This window comes from Ornithorhynchus anatinus, chromosome 1 (genome assembly GCF_004115215.2).
Source record: "Ornithorhynchus anatinus isolate Pmale09 chromosome 1, mOrnAna1.pri.v4, whole genome shotgun sequence".
NCBI lineage: Eukaryota > Metazoa > Chordata > Mammalia > Monotremata > Ornithorhynchidae > Ornithorhynchus > Ornithorhynchus anatinus.
The window spans coordinates 131,433,954-131,459,160 of record NC_041728.1 but is presented as its reverse complement, the minus strand read 5'-3'; the positions used below and the strand labels follow the sequence as shown (position 1 = coordinate 131,459,160).

Genomic DNA, 25,207 nt, shown 5'->3' with positions numbered 1-25,207 from the left:
AAAGCCTCAGCCCTTGCCCCCAACACAGCTGGCCCAGGTAACAGACTCAGGAGCCCAAATAATGGGTATAAAAATGTGTGGCGGAGCGGAAGGGAACTGTGAACAGAAGTGCGGCTTCTTCACCGCTGTTCCTGGGAAGGAAGGCTCACTTCCTCCTCTCCCTGTCCAACAATGGGACCGGCGGGAGTGATTTGCATTCATCAGGGAAGAAGACGGGTCTGCTAATGAAACAGGCACAAACGATTAGCCGGTGACAGACAAACGACGAGAGGCATGAAATCCAGTGCGCTCAGCCTTCGTCCTCCCAGGAGAGGCACATGAAATATGTATGTGCAGACAGCCAGAGTCAGTCTGGACAGGGAGGCAGGGTTAGAGTGGAATTCTGCCCCACTCCAGGGGTCGGGAAGGACAGTACAATTTCCGGCAGCCACTGCTGAGATCAGGATCAGTATAGTGCTCTGCACACAGTAAGCACTCAATAAATACGATCGATTGAATGAATTAATGAATGAATTCATCAGTCGACCTGTGCCCTCCATCCTTTACACTAATATTTGTAAATGCTCCCATTGCCTGAAATGGTTCTCTTTCCTACACAGTTGACCTCCACCTGAATGGTGAGCTCCGGATGGGATGGAGATTGGGTCTGAACTGGTTATCTGGTGTTCACCCTGGTGTTTACTACAGTGCCGGGTACCTAGTAAGCACTTAGTAAGTGCCGCAAGCCAAGTAACTAGAGGAGGAGAAAATGGAGAAGCAGAGGGCTGGGATGATCTACCAACTCGACTCCCTCGTCCTGATAGAATGCAACACTAATGTTCTGGAAAGTATTCGTCAGGTGTTGTCATTTTGCCGCAAAAAGATGCATACGGTGGTTCCCTGGTGAGCATCAACCCTCACAGGATGGCACTGGGGGCAGAGGAGCTGACTCCTGGGGGCCAGGACCCCTACGAGAGTGCATTCCCCCCACTCCCAATTCTAATGTTCGTTCTTTGTGTTGGGTCCAGTGGGGGAGCAAGGGCTGGTGACTTTCCCTAGCTGGCTGCATTTGTTTGTATTTGAAGGAAGCAGTATGGCGTACTGGGAAGAGCCCGGGACTAATGTCTAATTCCAGCTCTGCCGGTTGCTTGCTTCTTGCCTGCTCTGTGACCTTGGGCAAGTCACCTAACTTCTCTGTGCCTTGGTTTCCTCAGCTGTAAAATGGGGGTTCAACTCTTGTTCTCCCTTAGACTATAAATCCCATGCGGGACACAGAATGTGTCTAATAATAATAATGGTATTTGTTAAGTGACTACTATGTGCCTAGCACTGTTCTAAACATTGGAGTAGATATAAGGTTATCAGGTTGTCCCACGTGGGACTCACAATCTTAAACCCCATTTTACAGATGAGGTAACTGAGGCACAGAGAAGTGACTTGCCTAAGGTCATAAATCAAACAAGTGGCAGAGCTGGGATTAGAACCCATGTCCTCTGACTCCCAAGCCCGTGCTCTTTCCACTAGGTCATGCAGTCTGATCTGATTGTATTTGCCCCCACGGTTAGCACAGTGCTTGGAGCAGTGGAAGTCCTAACAAATTCCAGTTATTGTTAGAATAATTATGAGGTGCTTTCTGATCCTTCCCGTTCCCTAGGCTGGAATCGTTCCTCTGTGCCCTGCCCCTGGGAAATGGTATCATGTAATAATAGTAAAAGTAATAATAATAATGATCATGGTCCTTGTTAAAGCGCATACTCTGTGCCAAGCACCGTTCCAAGCTCTGGTGCAGATACAAGTTAATCAGGTTGGACGCAGTCCTGGTCCCATATGGGGCTCACAGCCTTAATCCCCATTTTACAGATGAGATAACTGAGCCACAGAGGAGTGAAGTGAGTGGCCCAGGGTCACAGAGCAGATATGTGGCAGAGCAGGGATTAGAACCCAGGTCCTTCTGACTCCCAGGCCCGGGCTGTAGCCACTAAGGAATGTCAGGGCCGTGATGGACTCCCCGCAGGCTGATGAAATAGACGGCGGAGCTGTCCAAACCCCACAGGCGACCGAAGACAAATTTTCAGTTCAAATGCGCGTATTGCCTGGTCGCTCTTGCCAGCCCAATTCCTTCCCCCACCCCCGAAACGCCATCCCCTTCTCTCTGCCCCGCCTTCGTCCTCTCCCTTGCCCCACCTCCCTCTCCCCCGCCTGCCCACGGCCTTGAGCGCAGCGTAGAGGAAACCATTCTGATTACCAAGAGTTCCGTGGGTTGTGCTTTCGAATCAATTCAGACCAAAAATAACAGGGTGGGAGCCAGCTGGATTGCAGACCCCTCATTGATCCCAGCACTCCCCCCCAAGCCTCCTTGCCTTCAGCCTTGGGACTGGAAATGTGAACGTGGAGTTAAAAATGGTAGAGCAACAGTCCCGTTGGACTGCCCATTCCCCAGATCCTGCCCCTGTGAGAGTAGCATGGCTTAGTGGATAGGACGCGGGCCTGGGAGTCGGAAAGGCCCGGGTTTTAATCCGGTCTCTGCCACAAGTCTGCTGTGTGATCTTGGGCAAGTCGCTTCACTTCTCTGGGCCTCACTTTCCTCATCTGGAAAAACGGATTGAGACTGCGAGTCCCATGTGTCCAACCCGATTACCTGGCATCTACCTACCCCAGCTCTTAAAACAGTGCCTGGCACATAGTAAGTGCTTAACAAATACCACAGTCATGATTATTATTACTATTATTACTTCACAGAGAGAGCAGGGCAAGAGTTGGGGGTGGGAGAGAAAAGAGTTATGGTAACCCAGGCTGACAGTGCCTTTTAGTGGATTAATTGATTGTTTTTTTGTGGTGTTTGTTAAGCGCCTACTATGTGTCTAACACTGTTCTAAGTATTGGGTTGGGTGCAACTTATTTAGGTTGGATACAGTCCCTGTCCTACATAGGGCTCACAGTCTATGTAAGAGGGAGAACAGGTGTCCCCATTTTATAGTTGAGAAAACTGAGACACAGAGAAGTAAAGTGACTTGCCCAAGGTCACACAGCGAGCAATTGACAGAGCCAGTATCGGAACCCAGATGGATTGATTGATTGCCATTCTTGTCCTCAGAAGGTATGCAGTCCTATTGGCTTTGCAGAGCTCCTGATAATGGGTGTGCACAAGACGGAGATTTCATTCCTTGGACACTCTCTTAAGTCTGTGCGAGAAGCAGCGTGGCGCAGTGGAAAGAGCCCGGCTTTGGAAAGGGCTTTGGAGTCAGGGCTCATGAGTTCGAATCCCAGCTCTGCCACTTGTCAGCTGTGTGACTGTGGGCAAGTCACTTAACTTCTCTGTGCCTCAGTTCCCTCATCTGTAAAATGGGGATTAAGACTGTGAGCCCCATGTGGGACAACCTGATTCCCCTATGTCTACCCCAGCGCTTAGAACAGTGCTCGGCACATAGTAAGCGCTTAACAAATACCAACATTATTATTAAGTCCCCTCCAGAAAGACCCCTCCGATCTTGCTGACACAGGACAAGAGCCAAAAAGACACTTTCCATATCGAATAGGCAGATCTGCTAATAGAAATGCTAATTCCATCTCGGCAAATTCCGTCCCTGTGGCCTTGCCGCCGGGGCCAAGGCCTTGGGCAGGCCTCGGCCCATTTTCTTAGGGAGGCAGTGGCTCGAGAATGGAGATGAAGAAACAAAGATCGATGCCACAGTAGAGGCCCTCTCTGAGACATCAAAATATTTTTTCAGGCTTGATGTCTTAAGATCAACTGTTTACCTAATAGAGTTGGGGCTGCATTTTTGCAGGTACGGCATTGTCAGTGGCCTTGTCGTGATCGAGTTGCTCCCGTTCTCCGTTTCAGCTCCTTGAAGGAAGGCTGCAGGGGAAGGGGCCTGTGATCTGTCTAATGAATTAACTAAACCGGCAGAAAGCCACTCACGCCTCCCTTTGCCATTACCCTTTGCTTCTACCTAATGGCCCTTGGCGTTTCCACGCTGCAGCCCTGGACAGGAGCTGCCCTCGGAATCATTCCCTCTAGCCTCCTCTGGCTTATTTGTCTTCAAGGCCATCAGTCCGTCTGCTATCGATCACTTTGCTGCCAAGGAGGAAAGCGCAGAGCAAGGCCCGGCTGCTGCTGCTGCTGAGGGGGGGCAGGCAGGAATAACCAGGTATGACCAGGTATAACCAGGCCAAAGCTGGCTCCGCAGAGAGGGGAAAGGGAAGCGGGTTTTTCCGAGAACCTCCCCATTTTGTGGGCAAGTCAGAGCAGATTCCAGGAAGGGAAGGTACAGCGACTGGCGTACTGAGGAGGAAGGCCACTGGCTGCCCCACCATCCCTAATAGTAATAATAATAATTGTGGTATTTGTTAAGTGCTTACTATTCCAAGCGCTTAGTACAGTGCTCTGCACATAGTAAGTGCTCAATAAATACTATTGAATGAATGAATGAATGAATGAATGAATGAATGAATGAATGAACTAAGCACTGGGGTGGATACAAACAAATGGAATCGGACGCAGGCCCCATCCCAGATGGGGCTCCCAGTCACAATCCCCATTTTATGGATGAGGTAAAAGTGAAGTGACTTGCCCAGGGTCACACAGCAGACAAGTGGCAGAGTCGGGATTAGAACCCATGACCTTCTGACTCCCAGGCCATATTCTATCCACTTTGCCATGCTCTCTGATGGCCCTCTGCCTTTCTACCCCCCAATTGCCATTCTACCTCCTGTATCTTGGCGCCCGAAGTTTCCTTCGGAATTCCTGGCCCAGACCCTCCTTCCTCGTTACCTGGCCAGCCGAAATCTGACCGACCTCTGGGACCTGACCGGCTCCCGACGGATCCCCCGGAGCTGCCCAGAGCCTGCTGCGGGGGAGGTCGGCCTACCCTCCACGGCCTTCCGCAGCCTCCTGGAGCCGGCAGAGGACTTCCACGCAGCCCGGGCCATTTCCCTTTGGCCCGTGGTCACGTTCCAGTTGGAAAGGGGCTAGAAAAGGGGAAAGGCGTTTGTGTCAACACCCTCAGTGGGCCAGCATCCCTAATTATTCAACTCCGCTCAGCAATGCAACACAAACTGCCACCTGGTTCCGCTTAGGAGTCATTTTCTCCCATCAGAGAGGGAGCCAGGGCTACTGCCCCTGCGCAGTCACGGCTTTTGCTCGTGGTGAGGCAGCCCTGGGTCTCGGGAGGGGAACAGTAGCGTAGTGAGGTTTTCCCGTCTAGATTTACGCTGACAAAGGAGTTTCTGCAATGTCAACTTAACCAGCCTCCTGTAGCGAGCTCCCTACCACAGCCGGCAGCTCCCTGCATGGTCTGTGCAGCGGCCGAGGCACCTCCGGAGACTTCCTCCTCAGCTAGACAAACAAGACGAGGAAACGTGCATTAAAGCACAGCCCCAGCCCCTCCCCGCTCCGCCAACACAAAGTCACCGTCCGGAGTCGGGCTCCCGGGAGCCCGCCGACAGGAGGGGAGACCTGCTCCCGGGGCGCCGGCCCGCCCAGCTCCCGACAACCGGCCCCCCGGCCTCATCCTCCGTTAGGATTTTCCGCCGGGGTGGATCGGGGCCCGTCCCGTCCGTTGATCCTTTTCATGTGGTAGACGGGAACACGAGAAGCACTCGGCAGGTCGAGGCGCGGGAGAGGATCGGAGGAACGGGGAGGGGTTGGGCACCCGCCCCAGGGCTCAACCTCCCCCCCCCCAACCCCATCTCTCTCTGCCCAAGGCTGCCCGGGTGACCGGAGGCCGCAGCAGATTGTGCAGGACCCTTGGGTCCTGCAGCCTCGGGACACGTCTCCCCTGCTGGCGGCCCCCATCGGTCTAAGCTGTTGCCCCGGCTGCAACCTTGACTGACATTTACAGCAGTTTCCCACGTTAGGATGTTCCCCTGGGACTTACAGTGGTGAGGAGGCTGAGGCAGGATGGCCGGGCACAGAGGCTCACCTTGTCCTGCTCTTCTCCCTCCCAAGCACAATCGATGGGGTCCTTGTGGCTGCCCCTCCCTGCCTGCCCCAAAACAGTCTGTAGTTTCTGTTGGGTACTGAGCATACTCCAGTTGCTTGCTGCCTCCATCCTCTGTCTTTTTCTTCCTTCTTGGTATCCACCTGTTCTCCTGTCCACCATCAGGTGTGCACCCCACCCCTCATACTCCCCTAACCACCTTTCTTCCCCCCTCCTACTCCTTGCTCCCTTTCTCCTCCAACAACCAAACCCCTTTCCCCTCTGCCCCATCCTGCCACAGCCATTTCCTTAGTACAGAATGGTGAAATGAATAGAGCGCAGGCCTGAGAGTCAGAAGGTCATGGGCTCTAATCCCAGCTCCGCCGCTTGTCTGCTGTGTGACCTTGGGTGAGTCATTTCACCTCTCATTGCCTCAGTTACCTCATCTGGAAAAGGGGGATTGAGACTGTGAGGAAGCCAGGTGCCTTGTAGACAAAGGAAGGGGTATATGGAATAAGAGTTTCTCTCATATGGTGATCTTGGGCAATTACAATAGGCGGATGGAGGGAGCACTTGTGAAGCACTGTGGCGTAATGGGTGGGTTCTAATCCCGGCTCCTTCGCTTGTCTGCTGTGTGGCCTTGTGCAAATCACTTCACTTCTCTGTGAAGCCTCTGTTACCTCATCTGTGAAGTGGGGATTGAGACTGTGAGCTCCAGCGGGACAGGGACTGTGTCCAACCCGAATCGCTTATATCCACCCCAGCGCATAGTACAGTGTCTGGCACATAGTAAGTGCTTAACTAATGCCATTAGTATTATTATTGATGGGCATTAGACCCCTGGTGCCCAGCTATCCTATTCCGGGTGATGGGATCCCGGAGGTGATGGGTACAGGACTGAGGGGGGGTAGACTGTGAATGTCTGCTTGGAGCTAAATGGCAGGAGACAGTCTCCGGGGAAGTATTTCCCCTTGCTGCTCCTCTTCACTGCCTGACAGTAAAGGTGTCAGAGAAGCAGCATGGCCTAGTGAATAGAGGACAGGCCTGGGAGTCAGAAGGACCTGGATTCTAATCCTGACTCTGCCACTTGTCTACTGGGTGACCTTGGGCAAGTCACTTCACTTCTCAGGGCCTCAGTTACCTCGACTGTAAAACAGGGATTAAGACTGTGAGCCCTACGTGGGACATGGATTGTATCCAACCTGATTAGCTTTTATCAACCCCAGCGCTTCGTACAATGCCTAGCAAATATACCAAAACTTACCAAATACCATAAAAATAAAAAATAGTAAATAAGCTGGGAACACCCCCCTCCCACCCACAATGGGCTCAACCCACCAGACAGCTTGCTTGCCCACCGCTTAATGATCTCAGAGAAAATTTTGTTAGGTTAGTGGATGTGCCAGGCAGCCCTCATATTACCAAGGTTGACCCGGAAGTGATGCCAAGAGCACTGAGGCGCTGCCTGGTGGAGGGGGCAAGTTGGCATTGTTTCACTTTGCCCCCTAGGATCCACCAGGCTTCTAGCATCTGGTGCCAGTCAAATGAGCCTAGCGGGAGTGGGGTGAGGGTGGGTAGTGCCATCCTACTGTAGGATTTTCCGGGCTGTTCCCCAGCTGCAGTCACACCATCGGGGTGGCAGACGTGCCCAGCCATATGAGACAAGGCAAAAAGGCTCAGAGTAAGCCCCCAAGACCTCCATTAGCTGAAGGCAGATCTCAGATAGTCCTGCCCATTCTGGGGCGATTACAAACCTTTTCCACCCAAATAGCATAACATCTCTTCCGGCTGCAAATTGCTACTTTTGTCCCTGCCCCAGACCCACGGTCTCTTAAGGGATGGGCAGGAGCTACTGCTGCTTAGCCATTAGTTGGTTGCCTCCTCACTTGCTCCGTTAACTAGAGCAAATGGTAGCTGCCCTCTTGTCCAACTTGAGAGTGGGTTCCATGGAGACATCCCCACCCCTGTCCCCACCCGCAGGACCCTGACTTTCTCTTGGCTTTCCCAGAGTGGCCTGCAGGCCTCCTCCTTGGGCCAGGCCCCACCCCTCTGTCCGAGATGCCCACAGCGGGGCTCACCTCCGTAGTTCAGGGGCCGCCACCTGAGCATTCCTGACGACTGTGAGCCCGTTATTGGGCAGGGATTATCTCTATTGGTTGCTGAATAGTATATTCCAAGCGCTTAGTACACTGCTCTGCACACAGTAATCAATAAATACAATTGAATGAATGAATGAATTCCCACCGCCGGGCTCGGAGCAGTCAGGGTTTCTTCAGCAATTACTTTTTTTAGCGTCATCACAGTCGGTTATTCTGCCATCTTTGCCTGCATCTCTCGCTTTCTCTCTTACACCCTCTCCCTCTCCCCCCACGGCATCAACGGCCCACCTCCTGGTTTGCGGGATGTCAGTTGCACTCAGACGTGGCCGCCGACAGGACTGCAGCACCGATTTTTAAAAAGTTTTCGGTCCCCAGCTGCGTCACGCTAATCAGACGACCGATTCCCATTGCTTACCTCTCTGGCTTCAGCCGTTTTCCACTGGGCTGCACTTAATTTGGGGCGAATGAGAAAACCCTCCCACCCCCACCAGGGCCGGCTGAGGGGTACCGCCTGGCAGAGAAGGTGCCCATGTACGCAAGTGCGAAGCCTCTGGTAGTGAGATATGTGCCACTGCTGCTGCTGAGGCAAGGTTATTGCAGCCCAGCGCGAGGATTCACCAAAGTGAGAAATGAATTCGATACTGCCTGGGAGCTGTTCTCATCAGGTTTCCAAGTTAACAGTTTTAAGCAAGGGCTAATTGAGCAATCGCTGCAAGTGCAGCCATTCCGTTAATGTGAACCGCTTTGTCCCGCAACCCCGGGGGAAACGTTGTAAATAACTGCCTGGCTGAGCTGGGCCCGGGCTAAGATCGGAGGGTGGGGGTGGACTGATCTGGGGCTGGACCGGAACCTGGAGTGAAGTTGGGGCTGAGGGGTGGACTTTGCCAGATCTGGGTTGGCACTGGCTGGAGCTAGGGCCGACCCGTTGGGGAGGACTGTGCTGGAACCGTGCTGGAACTGGGCTGGAGGTGGGCTGTGCTGGAGCTGAGCTGGTATCGGCAGGAGCTAAGGCTGACCTGGTGGGGTGGACTGTGCCGAGACCCAGCTGGGGCTGGAGCTGGGCTGGAGGTGGACTGTGCTGGAGCTGGGTTGATACTGACTAGACTTAGAACTACCTGGGGAGGGTGTACTCTGTTGGAACTGAGCTAATAATAATAATAATAATGTTGGTATTTGTTAAGCGCTTACTATGTGCCGAGCACTGTTCTAAGCGCTGGGGTAGACACAGGGGAATCAGTTTGTCCCACGTGGGGCTCACAGTCTTAATCCCCATTTTACAGACGAGGGAACTGAGGCCCAGAGAAGTGAAGTGACTTGCCCACAGTCACACAGCCGACAAGTGGCAGAGCTGGGATTCGAACTCATGAGCCCTGACTCCAAAGCCCGTGCTCTTTCCACTGAGCCACGCTGCTTCTCCGAGCTGACCCAGTGGGGTGGACTGTGCTGGAACCATGCTGGAGCTGGAGTTAGGCTGACTGGCTGGGGCTAGGGCTGACCTGGTGGAGTGAATTGGGCTGGAGCTGGGCTGGTATTGGCTGGGGGTGGGGCTGACCCGATGGGGTGGATTGTGCTGGGACCCTGCTGGGGTTGGAGCTGGGACCCTGCTGGGGTTGGAGCTGGGCTGGAGGTGAACCGTGCTAGAGCTGAGCTGGTACTGGTCAGGACAGCACTTATGTCCATATCTGTAATTTATTTATTTCTATTAATGTCTGTCTCCCCCCAGACTATAAGCTTGCTGTGGGCAGGGAATGTATCTGTTATATTGTTCTAATGTACTTTCCCAAGCACTTAGTACAGTGCTCTGCACGTAGTTAAGTGCTAAGTAAATACGAATGAATGAATGGCTGGAGCTAGGGCTGACTCAGTGGGGTGGACGGTGCTGGGACCCTGCTGGGGCTGAAGCTGGGCTGGGGATGGGCTGGTTCTGAGGTGGGTGGCCATGAGAAGCAGCATGGTGTAGTGGATAGAGCACGGGCCTGGGAGTCAGAAGGTCGTGGGTTCTAATCCCGGCTCTGCCTCTTGCCTGCTATGTGACCTTGGGCAAGTTGCTTCACTTCTCATTGCCTTAGTTACCACTTAGGTAAAATGAGCATTAAGATGGGCACTAAAATGGCCCATGAGGGACAGGAACTGTGTCCACCCTAATTTGCTTATACCCACCCAGAGCACAATATGGTGCCTGGCACATAGTAAGCACTTAACAAATAGCATAATTACTGTTATTATTATTATTATTACTGGCTGGAGGTAGGGCTGACCTAGTGGGGCGGACTGTGCTAGGACCCTGCTGAGGTGGGGGCTAGGCAGGAGGTGGCCTGTGCTGGAGTTGGGCTGACACTGGCTGGAATCATGCTGGGGTTGAGGGGCTGGGGTTAAGGAGGAGGTGGACTGGGCCTGGACCTTGGCCTGGACTGAAGTTGGGGCTGAGGGATGGTCAGTGATTGGACCTGGGCTGACACTGGCTGAGCTTGGTGGTGAATTGTGCTGGACCTTGGCCTGGACAGGTCGGGACTGAGGGGTGGCCTGGGCTGGAGCTGGGCTAGTACTGGCTGAAGCTAAGTTTGAGCTGGTTGGGGGTGGTGAGTGTGAACCGTGCTCGGACCCTGCTGGAGCCAGGGCCGGGCTGGAGGTGGACTGGGCTAGAGCTGGGCTCGGCCGAAACCGACGCCGGCCGGGGCCGGGGCTGGGGCTGGGGCCAGAAAGGCCTCACCTCCTTGCTTATTTTTGGTCCTTTCCTGTGTGCATGATTTGGGGTTTTGGCAGTGGCCACTGGCAGGAAGGGTGCCACTCCAGCCTTGGCGGCTCCCTGCCCATACCCCAGCCATGTTCTGAAGAGCCCAGGGATTTACTTCTCTTTGTTTAGCCAGAAACAGATCTGGGAACCGAATGTCCCAGGATGCCCATGCCCTCTGGCCGGGCAGAATTGTTCCCCGGCCCGGTTCCAAACAGAGCCCCGAGCCGAGGGCTAAAAGCTCCCAAGCAGGCTGAGCCAGGTAGGGTGGAGCCCGACCCATTGCTCCCTAAATGGCTGCTTCCTGCACTCCCACGGAAGAGCCTGGGCTCTCGGGTTTCCGCGGTCATTTCAGGCCCATCCCTCGGTGGTGCCAGTCAGCTTGAGGGCCCGTGGGAGAGAGCGCAGAACAGAACACCGGGTGCACCCTGCCCCTTCCCTCGAGCCACCGGGTCTAGGCCAGTTCGGATGGTCGCATATTGGATCCTCCCGCACCTCACCTTTCAAGCCTCCAGTTCCGCCCCAGAGCCCGAGGAGCAGAGGCAGAAACCCGGGGTCCCGGACCGAGCGTTGAGCAGCGGTCGCGGTGGGCTGTCCCCTCTAACACACCTGCCCGGTTGGAGCGGAAGGCCTCTCCCCCTTGCTCACTTTGTCCCTGCCAATGATAATAATAATAATGGAATTTTTTTAAGCATTCACTATGTGCCAAGCACTGTTCTAAGCCCCGGGGTAGATACGAGGTAATCAGGTTGTCCTACGTGGGGCTCACAGTCTTAATCCCCATTTTACAGATGAGGTAACTGAGGCCCAGAGCAGTTAGATGGCTTGCCCAAGGTCACTCAGCAGACAAGTGGGGGAACTGGGATTAGACCCCATGGTCTTCTGACTCCCAGGACCGTGCTCTATCCATTACGCCGTGCTGCTTCTCATGATGCCAGCTGGTACCACAGGATGAGTACAGCCAGGCCGGAATGCTCGGTATCTCCTTGGCTGCCCCCTTGACCGCCACCCGGGGCGGAATTCCAGGGAGCTTCGAGAGAATCCCGCCTTCCAGGAATGCCAGCTCTCGGGGGCCGAGTGAATATCTTGGCTGGTTGCCCGACGGTCCAGGGGTTGCAGGACTCCTCTCCTCCGGTCCCCGGCAGGATGTGAAAAGGTTGTGTGGGGAAAGAGCTCCTTGATGCCAGCGCTAGGGTGTTGGCTGCTCCGCCGGGCAGCTTGCTGCCTAACCACAGTCCTGGAACCTTCTTGGAGAAGCAGGGTGGGAGTTGGCCAGTCCCTGGGAAGGCAGAGGCTGGCACCTCTGAGCTCTGTGCAGACAGCTCTGAACAGGATTTGTTCCGAGGGCCAATTCCTGAGCACTTCCTGTTGACCAGGGTCAGGGAGGATGGAGTACCTTTTGATATCGCTCGCAAGTGCCTCGGGTGCCAGAGCTCTTGAACAGAGCACGCCAAATCCCTAGTCCTTGCCCTTGGGGAGCTGGCAGATGAGGAACAGAGATACTGCCCCACCCTGGTTCTCTTTTGGTCCAGCACAAACCCAGCTGGAATGGGAAAAGCAGCAAGTGCCCCACCAGACGGCACAGGCCAACCCCCAGCCCTGTCTCTTCGGTGCTCCTAATCCTTTCCTGGATGGGCGGCTCTGCTTGGCTCCAGGGGAGGAGGGGCCCCGGGGGGGGGGGGAGGGAGGGGTTACTGGCTGCAAGGCTGCTTTGATTTGGCTCCCAGTGGCTCCCAGCATGCAGCTTTGTTGGCCCCGGTCCTACCTTGCAGGTCCTGTGAGGTGAGGCCCCATCGGTGATACCCTCAGCGTGGGCCCTGCGTCTCAGGTCGGCGAATTCCCCGGAGGGCCAAGCCCCGGCAGTGCCCCCCTGCAGACCAGGGCCTTCCGCCTGCTGACAGAGGAGGGGGCTCGGCCACACCTCTGTCTGCACGTCTCTCGGAATAGTGGAGTCGCCAGCTCAGAGCCCACCCTGATTTTCCAAGTCCTCTGACTCTTTTTCACCGAGGGTCAGTCCTCTGCAGTAGCCACGGCACCCAGCTGAGAGACAGAAGACCTCCCTCAGATGGCACCCGCTTTTTCGTGGGCTGTGATGGGTTGGAGACTCCTAGGTGGAGAAGGAGAGGCCCCAGGGATGTTACCCACCCGTCAGGGATCGGACAGCGGGGCCTGGGCCGAGGCCGGAGAGTAGCCTCTCCTGCCATCGGTTTCTCCTCCACCTTCCCTGAATGTCTCTTCGCCAGCTCGGTAGGCCATGATGTCCATTCTCACTCGCAGCCCTGCTCACTGCATCCCACACAAGAAGATGCTGTAAACAGTCCCCCACCTCCTCAGTGAAATCTATCCATCGCCCAGTTCTTGGCTGAGCATTTCCTGGTTCTGCTGTGGTCTCGGACCCGCCTGCCTCTACGCGGAGGAAAGCTCTGGGTGGGAGGAGAGATTCCGGGGCGGATTTTGCCCCCGCCTTTGGCAGAACAACAAAGAGATTGGAGTCAGCCATCCTGGCTCATACCCGCTTCCGTTGGATAGACTTGGAGACAGGGCACCTCACCTCACCCCTTGTCTCCTCAGCTCATGCAAATCCCCCCTTTCCTTGGTGAGGCAGGCGGGTGGGGGTGGGGGCTTCCAGTGATAGTGAGCCAGTTGGGAGCTCTCAGTCCCACCATTTTTCCTGCAGTCCCCGTGGGGAGCGGGGCGTGCCTAAGGGAAAGGTGCTCATTCAGGAGGTGGTCACTGCCTATTTTTTTACTCCTAAAGCCAGAACCAGTGTCTCAGTGACAAGAAACACACCATCTCCCATAATGATGCCTGTCCGTGCCGGAATAATGCCCATGTCCTGGCAGAGAAATATAGGAAAACCCAATCAGGACATCACTTCCTAATTTCCAACATTCCAACACCATCCTGTGACCCAGTCTCCAAGCCCCCTGCATTCATGTATGCATGCATATCTTCCAATTTATACTTTCTAGTTGGTTTGCTCCTTGGAGGAGTGTTCTGACCAGGAATCCCCAGGCTCCTCAGCCTCTCATCTTTCCTAGGCCCTATCCCACTCTCTGGATTCTCAATCAGACAGTCAGTCAGTACCTACTCTCTGCAGGACGTTGTTCTAAGCACTTGGAAGAGTTCGGTAATCACTTAATACAGTGCTCTGCACACAGTTATAACAATGATAATAATGATGGTATTTGTTAAGTGCTTACTATGTGCCAAGCACTGTTCTAAGCGCTGGGGGGATACAAGGTAATCAGGTTGTCCCATGTGGGGCTTACAGTCTTAATCCCCATTTTACAGATGAGGTAACTGAGGCACAGAGAAGTTAAGTGACTTGCTCAGAGACACACAGCAGACAGGTGGCAGAGCCGGGTTTGGAACCCATGACCTCTGACCACCAAGCCCATGCTCTTTCCACTGAGCCACACAGTGATCAATAACTGCCATTCATTTTTATGGTGCTTCTTAAGTGCTTACTATGTGTCAAGCACTGTTCTAAGCGCTGGGGTAGATAGAAGATAATCAAGTTGGATAGGGATTGTAACACACAGGGCTCATTGCCTAAGTCATTGATTGATTTATTGATTACAATGAAGTAGACGCAATCCCTGCCCTCAAGGAGCTGACCATCCAGTGGGGAAGACAGATTCTAAAATACAGGTAAGGGGCAGTAATGGAAAATACAAGATCTGTACCATGGAGGACGGCGGGGGAGATGAGTTGGAGAGATGAGAAATGTCTTGGGGAAGGCCTCCTGGAACAAGTATGATTTCAGAAGGCCTTTGAAGATAGAGCTATCTTGGGCGTGAAAGGGAAGGAAACTCCAGGCATGAATAGGAGGTTGGCAGAGAGAGACCAGAATGAGGCACAATAAGTAGGTTGGGTTGAGAACATTGAAACAAACGTGTGAGCTGAGAGAAGAGTTCTCAGTGGAAGATGAGGAAATTCTGCAAATTTCATATCCATCTCATCCCATCCTCTCCATCCAAACAACTACCATGCTGGTCCAGTGACTTGTCATATCCCGCGTCAACTACCGCATGAGCCTTCGCGCTGACTTCTCTGCCTCTAGTCTTTCCCCTCTGTAGCTCCTACTTCACTCTGCTGCTCAGATCAGCTCCTCAAAATCCTTCAGTGATTGCCCATTCCTTTCTGCATTTAGCATCCTGACCATTGGCTTTACGGCACTCAGCAAGCTGCTCTGTCACCCCCTTTACTTATCCTCACCCCTCTCTCGTTACACTCCAGCTCTCACTCTTGGCTTTATCTTTTGCCACCTATTCATTGTGCTTTGTTCAGTCCTTTCGCTGCCAACCTCCTCCCAACCGCACGAGCTTGGGAGTCAGAGGACATGGGTTTTAATCCCTGCTCCCCCACTTGTCTGCTGTGTGACCTTGGGCAAGCCATTTAACTTTTCTGTGCCTCAGTTACCTCATCTGTAAAATGGGGATTAAGACTGCAAGCCCCACATGGGACACCCTGATTACCTTGTACCTACCCCAGCGCTTAGATTAATGCTTGGCATATAGTAAGCGCTTAACAAATACCATAATCATTATTATTATTATTACTCTGGCTGAAAGCTCCTCCCGTCTCACATCCGGCAGGAACACGGCTCTCTCCATCTTCGAAGCCCTTCTGAAACCCCATCTTCTCCAGATTAAACTCTCTTCTCCCTACCCTATTCACGACCACAACTGCCGCTTAGCATTTCCACATCACCTGGGCACTTGGGTTCTTTTCCTCCTCTCCTATCCCACTGTTGCACTTATGAATATATCTTTATTTTACTCTATTGCTTTCTTTTACTGTGTGTCTGTCTCCCTTGCTAGATTGTAAGCTCTTTGAAAGCAGGGATCAGTAGTAACTCAAATGTACTTTCTCAAGGAATTTGTGTAGTGCTCTGTACAGAGTCAGTGCTCGTACATTCATTCATTCAATCTTATTTATTGAGCTCTTACTATAGGCAGAGCACTCTCCTAAGCACTTGGGAGAGTACAATATCATAGTAAACCGGCACATTCTCGATTCTGTTTATCGTGATAATGTTGTCTTGTTTTTGTTTTGTTCTGTTTTGCTTTGCTGTCTGTCTCCCCCGATTAGACTACGAGCCCGTCGTTGGCCAGGGATTGTCTCTATCTGTTGCGTAATTGTACATTCCAAGCGCGTAGTACACTGCTCTGCACATAATAAGCGCTCAATTAATGCTATTGAATGAATGAATGAATTCCCTGTCCAAAACAAGCTTAGGGTTTAGAGGGGGAGACAGACATTAATATAAATAAATTACAAATATGTAATAATAATGTTGGTATTTAAGCACTTACTATGTGCAGAGCACTGTTCTAAGCGCTGGGGTAGATACAGGGTAATCAGGTTGTCCCACGTGAGGCTCACAGTTGATCCCCATTTTACAGGTGAGGTAACTGAGGCACAGAGAAGTGAAGTGACTTGCCCACAGTCACGCAGCTGACAAGTGGCAGAGCGGGTTTCGAACCCATGACCCCCGACTCCCAAGCCCGGGCTCTTTCCACTGAGCCACGCTGTACCTAAGTGCTGTGGGGAGAAGAGTAAAGGGAGCAAGTCAGGGCGATGCAGAAAGGAGTAGGAGAGGAGGAAAGGGTGTTCTTGTCTGTCCGTCTCCCCCGATTAGACCGTAAGCCCTTCAGAGGGCAGGGACTGTCTCTATCTGTTACCGATTTGTCCATTCCAAGCGCTTAGTACAGTGCTCTGCACATAGTAAGTGCTCAATGAATACTATTGAACGAATGAATGAATGGAAGGCCTCTCGGAGGAGAAGGTGGTCAGTGAATACTAATGATCGATTCCCAAAGAACCCCGGCCCGTGGTCGCTCCAACCTGCAGCCGGACGGGATAGATCGGGGTTGGCTGTTTAGTAATCCGTGCCAACTGTGGCTGCCAGGACCACCTGGCTGATGGATCCCATTCTTTTTCAGCCTCCCAAGCTCCGCCCGAGGTAAAGCTGTTCCTTTCCCAGTGGTCGGGGTGCCATCTCCTGGATGGCCCCGGGAGCAGGCTGTAGGAGCTCTCCCCGCTTCCTGGCCCTGGAGGGGTTGCCCTGGGCCACAGACACACCGACCCAGCCCCGTCCGCGACTCCCTCTTGTCCTGTGGAATCACCCAGTATTCCTCCCGCTGTGCCAGCCCGCCTGGTGAGTGATAGTAAGAGTCGCTTACCATGTGTCAAGCGCTGTTCTAAGCGCTGGGGTAGATACAAGGTAATCAGTCCGTCCCACGTGAGGCTCACAGTCTTCTTCCCCGTTTTATAATAATAATCGTGATGGGATTTGTTAAGCGCTTACTCTCGGCCAAGCACTGTTCTAAGCGCCGGGGTAGTTACAAAGTGATCAGGTTGTCCCACGTGGCGCTCACAGCTATTGTTCTTGTCCCTCCGTCTCCCCCGATTAGACCGTAGGCCCGTCAAAGGGCAGGGACTGTCTCTATCTGTTACCGATTTGTACATTCCAAGCGCTTAGTACAGTGCTCTGCACATAGTAAGCGCTCAATAAATACTATTGAATGAATGAATTCCCCATTTTGCAGAGGAGGGAATTGAGGTGCAGAGAATGAAGGGGCTTGTCCAAGGTCACACAGCAGACAAGTGGCGGAGCCGGGATTAGAACCCACGTCCTCTGACTCCCGAGCCCGGGCTCTTTCCACTAAGCCAAGCTGCTTCTCTGTGTATGCACAATGGGGCATCTGCTTGAAGGAGAGCCCGACCTTTGGTTTGAGCTGCCAGCCGCTCGTCAGAGAAATCTCCTCCTTTGGGGGTGTTTAAAAGAAGACTGGTACTAGAGGTTCCTAGCTCCATCTCTTTTTTTGTTTATGGTATTTGTTAAACCTTTACTATGTGGCAGGCGCTGTACTACATACTGGGGTGGATACAAGCAAATTGGGTTGGACACAGTCCCTGTCCCACATGGGGCTCACAGTCTTCAGCCCCATTTTACAGATGAGGCAACTGAGGCCCAGAAAAGTGAAGTGAATTGCCCGGGGTCCGACAGCAGATAGGTGGCCAAGCCGGGATCAGACCCCAGGTCCTTCTGACTCCCAAGCCCCTGCTCTATCCAGTAGGCCACACTGCTTCTCATAATGCTCCTAATATTATTGTTAAGCGCTTACTATTTGTCAAGGACTGTACTAAGTGTTTGGGAGATACAAAAAAATGAAGTTGTACCCAGCCCGATCCCACATAGGGCTCACAGTCTAGCGGAAGAGTGACTCGTCCAAAGGTGGAGCTGGGATTAGAACCCAGGTTAGGGCACCAGTGTTCTAAACTACTTCTGCTGCTTGGACTCAGTTTCCCCCACCTCCAATGTGCTTGCGGTCAGTTCCACTCCCCCTCACTGTCATCTCAGGTCCAGGCTCAAGTAGACAAAGCCCTGAAGGAGGAGCAAAAGCAGCCAACACCCAGATGTAGTGGGGGTCCCGCTCTGTACCACGCCGTAAATAAAGCAGGATAACCCGAAGAGCTGCTGAGGTTTGGAAGAGACCCATATAATTGAGGTGGTTAAGGGTGGTCCCGCTTAAAGGGGATTTTCGAATTCTAGAATCCGATGGATGGGCGTGACCTCCTTCTTCTCCTCCACCTCTTACAGAGACAGATCTCAGAAGTGCTCACGTTCACCCTAAGAGACAAATGATCCTCTCCAAACAGCACCACTCCCAAACTCAGTCACCTGCCCACCCCCCAGGAACTGTGGAATTTTAGGAGGGAACCAGGCAGGGGCCCAAAGCCATCCAAGGGGCTGTTCCTGGAGTAAAAAGGGGTTCCAGCCTCCTTTTTTTTTATGGTATTTAAGATTTTATTGTGTGCCAGGCACTATATCAAGTGTTGGGGCAGATGCAGGCTAATCAGGTTGGACACAATTCATGTCCAACACGGGGCTCACGGTCTTAAGCCCCATTTTACAGATGGAGACAACTGAGGCCCAGAGCAGTGAAGTGACTTGCACAAGGTCACATAGCAGACAAGTGGGGGAGCTGGGATTAGAGTCCATGTCTTTCTGACTCCTAGGCCGTTGCTCTATCCACTGAGCTACACTGCATCTCCCTCCCCAGAACTCATGAACTTCTGTAGCTCATGCCCTGGGTGTGCCCTTACCTTGCTTTCTCTGGTGAAAATGCCAGACCCCCATTGAGATGCAAGATCCTGTTGGGTTTGTATTTAATCTTGTTTTTTGTTTTGGGATTTTTTTGTGGTATTGGTAAAGCATATTTGTAAAGCACTTAGCATGTGTCAAACGCTGTTCTAAGCTATGGGATAGATACAGATTAATCAGTCCGGATCCAGTCCCTGTCCCACTTGGGGCTCACAATCTAAGTAGGAGGGAGAAAGGATATTGACTCCCTATTATGCAGTTGAGGAAACTGAGGCACAGAAAAGATAAGTGATTTGCAAAAGGTCACACAGCAGGTAAGTGGCGTAGCCGGGATTAGAACCCAGGTCCTCTGGTTCCCGGGCTCTTGCTTTTTCCACGCTACTTCTTTGGGTTAGCAGAGACCTCTCCTCACTTCCCGTGGCCGGGGATCACCTAGCCTTCTAAGAGCTTCCTGGAGCTTCATACAGCAGAGTCAGAGAGCCTCTCCACCAGGCTCAGGACCATAAGATAAATCTTATCTCCCTGATGCCAAGCTATTCCCATTCCCCAGAGCCGCCGTGGTGATGGGCCACCCTGGGTGGACTGATAGAGCTAAGAATTCAGTGCAAAAGGCAAACTTAAGAGACAGAACCGAAGTCAGCCCAACAGTTAAGCCAGAGAGCAGAGGATATGGCTGTTGCTCTCAGGTGAGCAAGAAGTTCACACCCAGGCAACCACTGGTGGAGATCTGTTCCGTGCAGAGCTCCGGATACGTGTAGGATACTTGAGGCAGCAGGGCCTAGTGAGAAGATCACAGGCCCGGGAGTCTGGAAGTGTCACTTGCTGGCTGTGTCACTTTAGGTAAGTCACTTCACTCCTCTGTGCCTCAGTTTCCTCATCTGTAAGAACGGGATGAGTCAGTCATATTGAGTGCTTACTGTGTGCAGAACTACTGTGCTAATCGATTGGGAGAGTACAGTATAACAATATAACAGACACATTCCCTGCCTACAATGAGTTTACAGACTAGAGTGAGAGACACCAAATAAATCAAATTACAGATATGTACCTAAGTGCTGTGGGGCTGGGAGCAGGGAATGAATAAAGGGGGCAAGTCAGGGTGACACAGAAGGGAATGGAAGAAAAGGAAAAGAGGGCTAAGTCAGGGAAGGCCTCCTGGAGAAGATGTGCCTTCAACAAGTCTTTGAAGAGGGTGTAAGACTCTCTCCTTCTTAGATAATGAGTCCCTTGTAGGGCAGCGACTGGATCTTACCTGGCTACTTGCATGAGAAGCAGTGTGGCTCAGTGGAAAGAGCCCGGGCTCGGGAGTCAGAGGTCATGAGTTCGACTCCCGGCTCTGCCACTTGTCAGCTGTGTGACTGTGGGCAAGTCACTTCACTTCTCTGGGTCATCTGTAAAATGGGGATGAACTGTGAGCCTCAACGTGGAACGACCTGATGACCCTGTATCTACCCCAGCGCTTAGAACAGTGCTCTGCACATAGTAAGCGCTTAACAAACACCAACATTATTATTATTATCTTCCCCAGCCCGTAGCACCCTGCTTGGCACATAGTGGGTGCTTAATAAATGCCATCATTATTATCGTGGAGAGTCGCTCTGTGAAGTCCCGAGAGCTAGGAGCTTGGGCCACCGGGCACCAGGATTCGCCAGCCTGCAGGCGAGGTCTCCCCCGATTAGACTGTGCGCCCATCAAAGGGCAGGGACTGTCTCTCTGTTACCGATTTGTCCATTCCAAGCGCTCAGTACAGTGCTCTGCACATAGTAAGCGCTCAATAAATACTATTGAATGAATGAATGAACGAATGAATGAATGTGCCGCCTTGGCCCCTAAGGAGTACCAAGACATCACCCCGCTGCTGAGCCTTGGAGGGGCCGTTTCGACTGTGAGTGTGTTGTTGGGCAGGGATGGTCTCTCTCTGTTGCCTAATTGTCCATTCCAAGCGCTTAGTCCAGTGCTCTGCACATAGTAAGCGCTCAATAGATAGTAGTGAATGAATGAAACATCCCCTGTCAGTGTGAGCCAGCCCTTGCCATCCAGGGCACGGCCCCCAGCTGGGGACCAACGATGCCACCTGCTGGCTTAATTGGCAAAATTCAGCCGAAGCAGAGGGCAGCCTTTTCCATTTCCCGCGTCCAAGGGAATGGAAATAATAATGTTGGTATTTGTTAAGCGCTTACTATGGGCAGAGCACTGTTCTAAGCGCTGGAGGAGATACAGGGTCATCAGGTGGTCCCCCGTGAGGCTCACAGTTAATCCCCATTTTACAGATGAGGGAACTGAGGCACCGAGAAGTGAGGTGACTTGCCCACAGCCACACAGCTAAGTGGCAGAGCCGGGAATCGAGCCCATGACCTCTGACTCCCAAGCCTGGGCTCTTTCCACTGAGCCACGCTGCTTCTCAGTGATGCCCGGGATGTGCAGGACACCATATGTGGGGGGCCCCCCACTCCCAGGATTCTGGAGACCTGCTGCCGTACCAGCCAAGGACTGGAGAGGAACCGGGGGGGTGTCAGTGACAAGGACCCTGACTCCCAGTATCCGCCTCCCTGGGTCAGAGCTGTCTGAACAATAATAATAGTAACGTTGGTATTTGTTAAGTGCCTATTATGTGCCGAGCACTGTTCTAAAGCGCTGGGGTAGATACAGGGGAATCAGGTTGTCCCACGAGAGGCTCACAGTCTTCATCCCCATTTTACAGACGAGGCGACTGAGGCACCGAGAAGTCAGGTGACTTGCCCAAAGTCACGCAGCTGGCGGGGACGGAATTTGAACCCATGACCTCTGACTCCTCGGCCCGTGCTCTTTCCGCTGAACCACGCTGCCTCTTTAAGTGTTCCTAGGAAGGGGGGAGTTGGCAGAGACAGCGGAGTCGGCGGGGCAAAGGGAAGGACTCGTCAGTCCTGCTTCTGCACATTGACTGGGGGATAGGGAGGAGGTTTAGGGGCGGAACTTCACCTTTGCCCCCCTCCACCTCCCAGAACAACCCCGATTAATCAGTCAGTTGTATTTGTCGAGTGTGTACTGTGTGCCCAGCACTGTACTAAGTGCTTGGACTCCATGAGACAAGTGCAAATCCCAGTCCCCATCCCACCAGGGAAGCAGCTCTCCCCGATCTGTGGCCCACCCTCAGCTTCCTGCTACAGCGCTGCTGGGTGGGGACAACGTGAGAAGCAGCCTGGCGAGGTGGCTAGAGCACAGGCCCGGGAGTCAGGAGGTCATGGGTTCTAATCCCAGCTCCGCCACTCGTCTGCTGTGCGGCCTTGGGCAAATCACTTCACTTCTCTGTGCCTCAGTTAACTCATCTGTAAAATGGGGATTGAGACTGGGAGCCCCACCTGGGGCAGGGATTGTGTCCAACCCAATTGGCTTGTATCCAACCCAGGACATAATACAATGCCTGGCACATAATAAGCGCTTAACGACTATCAAATATCTACCTGTCAGCCTGCCCGCCTGCCCCAGGCAGAAGTGCCAGTTTTTCATTTGCAACCTTGGGGAGAAAAGAGAGTCGAGATGGTAGGGAGGGTGAAGACTGTGAGGGGAGGAGGACAGGACTCAAATTGCCTTTCAATCAGAAAGCCACCATCTTGGGTCTTTTCAACCCTAATTGACAACTCTGGACCTGAATTGAGTGAAGTGGGGAAATCAGTTCAAACAGCTGTGGGGGTGGGCAGTGGCCACAATGGAGTGGGTCCCCATGTCGCCTGTCCGGCGGTCAGGGATCGGGAAGTTCTCCCATAATCTCATCCCCCACCCGTCTCTACGGCTCCCCAGTCCCGCATGTGGTTTGGCTGGGAGTCCCCACCCTGGGGAACTGGAGACTCCCTCCCCTCACCCTACAGTGTTCAGAGCCTTTAACTGAACACCTGGGAGAAGGCCAACGAGTGAGAGATCCTCGAGGGGCTGACAAGCCAGTGAACTCTTAGAACACCCTTGATCACTCACCCCCCAACTCGTCCGTTCCCCACCGTCTGGAAGCGTCCCGGAGCTCAGAGGTCAGGCCTCTCCTGACTGCATTGCCTTTCTGGCCGAGGGCTCTGACCAGAGGACCGAGAATAACTGGCGGACCTGCCGGAAAGCGAATTAGGAGACCGTGCCCTGGACCCGCCTCCCACCGAAGCACACCTGATGCTTCTGTGCTTGGCCTTGGGACCCGATGATGCGGGCCAGAGGGCTGCCCTGGAAACATTCCCCCCGCCCCCCTCCCCACTTGGCAGGGAGCTGAGGGGAGCCGCTCGTTTGAGTTGGCCGGCCCGGCCGCGAAGCATCTGGCTCTGAGCGACGGTCCCCGGCAGCGGCGGTGACAGCGGCAGCACGGGCTCCTCGCGGGAACCGTCGCCTTGGCCCGAAATGGCAACTCCAGCCCCGTAAGAACCCTCCTGGAGGCAGCTCCTTGTCCTCTCCCAAGTGACCCCCCTCCCCGGGTAGCACGGGCTCGCCTCAGAGGCTGGGCCGTTTGCTCGAGCCAGAGAAGGTAAATGTTGCTTGGACTCGTGTTAAGTGTTTCTCGGGTTTTGGGTTTCTTTCCGAGGCTTCAGGTGACGCAGCCCGAGGCAGCAGAGGGGAGTGGAAACTGAGGTCCCTGTAAATCTAGCTCCCTGGCCCGGCCCGGCCTGGCCTGACCTGAGGCGGAGAGGAGAGCAGAGGAAGCCCTGGAGCCTCCTCCCTGGCCAGTTCGGTGATGGGCTTCCTCCCTCGGGCGGGGATGCTCCCGTCTCTCCCGCCTGGGAGGAAATGCGGCCAGGAGGATTTAGGTTAGAACTAAAGAGGGTTTCTGGCCGAAGATTGCTAGGCATTGGAATAGGTTTCAGGAGGAGGTGGTCTTTTCTTGGCGGGATAGAAAATAAGACCTCATCTGTCTGGGATAATCATTATGAAAGAATGATCTCTTGGATTTCTCTAAGTAACCTCTCTGGAAGAGCTCTGAGACCTTTCCCAAGTATTCTCTCATCTCATCTCCCAGTGACCATTGGCACTCTGGAGGCCTTCCCTAAGTTCTTCTTTCCTCTTCTCCTTTCTGCGTCACCCTGACTTGCTGCCTTTATTCATCCACCCCCGAGCCTCACAGCACTTATGTCCACATGTGTCATTGATTCATTTATTTATTTATATAATTGTCTGGGTCCCCCTCAAGACTGTAAGCTCATTGTGGGCAGGGGATGTGTCTGGTTTTCGTTATGTTGTACTCTCCCAAGCGCTTAGTACAGTGCTTTGCAAGCATCATGATTGAATGAGTGAACGAATGAATATGGAGGGCAGACTAGTAGCCTTCTCTGCAGCCTTTCCAGATGGCCCCATTTATTCATTCATTCATTCAATCGTATTTATTGAGCACTTACTGTGTGCAGAGCACAGTACTAAGCGCTTGGAAAGTCTAATTTAGCAATAAAGAGAGAGAATCCCTGCCTACACCAGGCTTACAGTCTAGAAGGGAGAAGGCAGACATCAACAGAAGTAAAACAGGCATCAATCCAAATAAATAGAATTATAGATATATGCACATCAATTACAGGGTCCTCGGCGGCCCCCGGCTTGTAAGTCCTCTTCTGTGGGCTTTACTTGTATGTTTGTCATTTGTTTGTTTTTTTGTTTTTTTGTTTTTTTTAATGGTATTTCTTCAATGCCTACTATGTGCCAAGCGCTGTTCTGAACCCTGACATAAATACAAGTTAATCAGGTTGGGTGCAGTCCCTGGTGCCACATGGGGCTCAGAGTCCAAGTAGGAGGGAGAGCAGGTATTGGATCCCCATTTTACAGATGAGAAAACTGAGGCACAGAGTAGGAAAGTGACTTATCCAAGATCACACAGCAGATGAGTGGCAGGGCTAGGATTAGAACCCCGGTCCTCTGAGTTTATTGATCTTTACTTGCTGTGCTTGGTTGTTCCTTTACCCTTTGTGCAGTCGTGTTTGTCCTGACCTCCCCGTTAAATTGCAAGCGTACTGAGGTCCTGGCCCATGGTTTGATGTTTCCCAGGCAGCACCTCTGACAAGACTGCATCTGATGGGAGTTTAATACAAAGCATCCTCTGCCTGACTTCCATTTCTTGACCCAAGGCTAGGACATCCTCTGCCTCCAACAGGCCCACCCACGTGCCTTCACCCGCTGCTCCCGTTACCCTAACTACCTCTTCCTTCCCCCCTCTCCGCAGGCTGGTTGAAGAATTTATGCTTCTGGCCAACATGGCTGTGGCCCACCAAATCCACCGCTCCTTCCCCAAGCAGGCCCTCCTGCGCCGCCATCCCCCTCCACAGAGCAAGCTGTTGAACGACCTGGTGGAATTCTGTCACCAGATGGGACTGGACATTGACTTCAGTTCAGCAGGGGCCCTCAATGTATGTGCTGGCCCTTCCTCGATCCC

The 25,207-nt window shown here is 53.0% G+C and overlaps 1 protein-coding gene across 2 annotated transcripts in view; it reads left to right on the top strand.

The window, feature by feature from the left end:
* DIS3L2 (DIS3 like 3'-5' exoribonuclease 2) overlaps positions 1-25,207 on the top strand; it is a 450,189-nt gene that overhangs the window by 410,891 nt on the left and 14,091 nt on the right. For both annotated transcript variants that reach the window (XM_029065889.2, XM_029065897.2), the window contains exon 15: positions 24,998-25,181. In XM_029065889.2, coding sequence (XP_028921722.1) covers positions 24,998-25,181 — 184 coding nt within the window. The remainder of the gene's footprint in view (positions 1-24,997; positions 25,182-25,207) is intronic.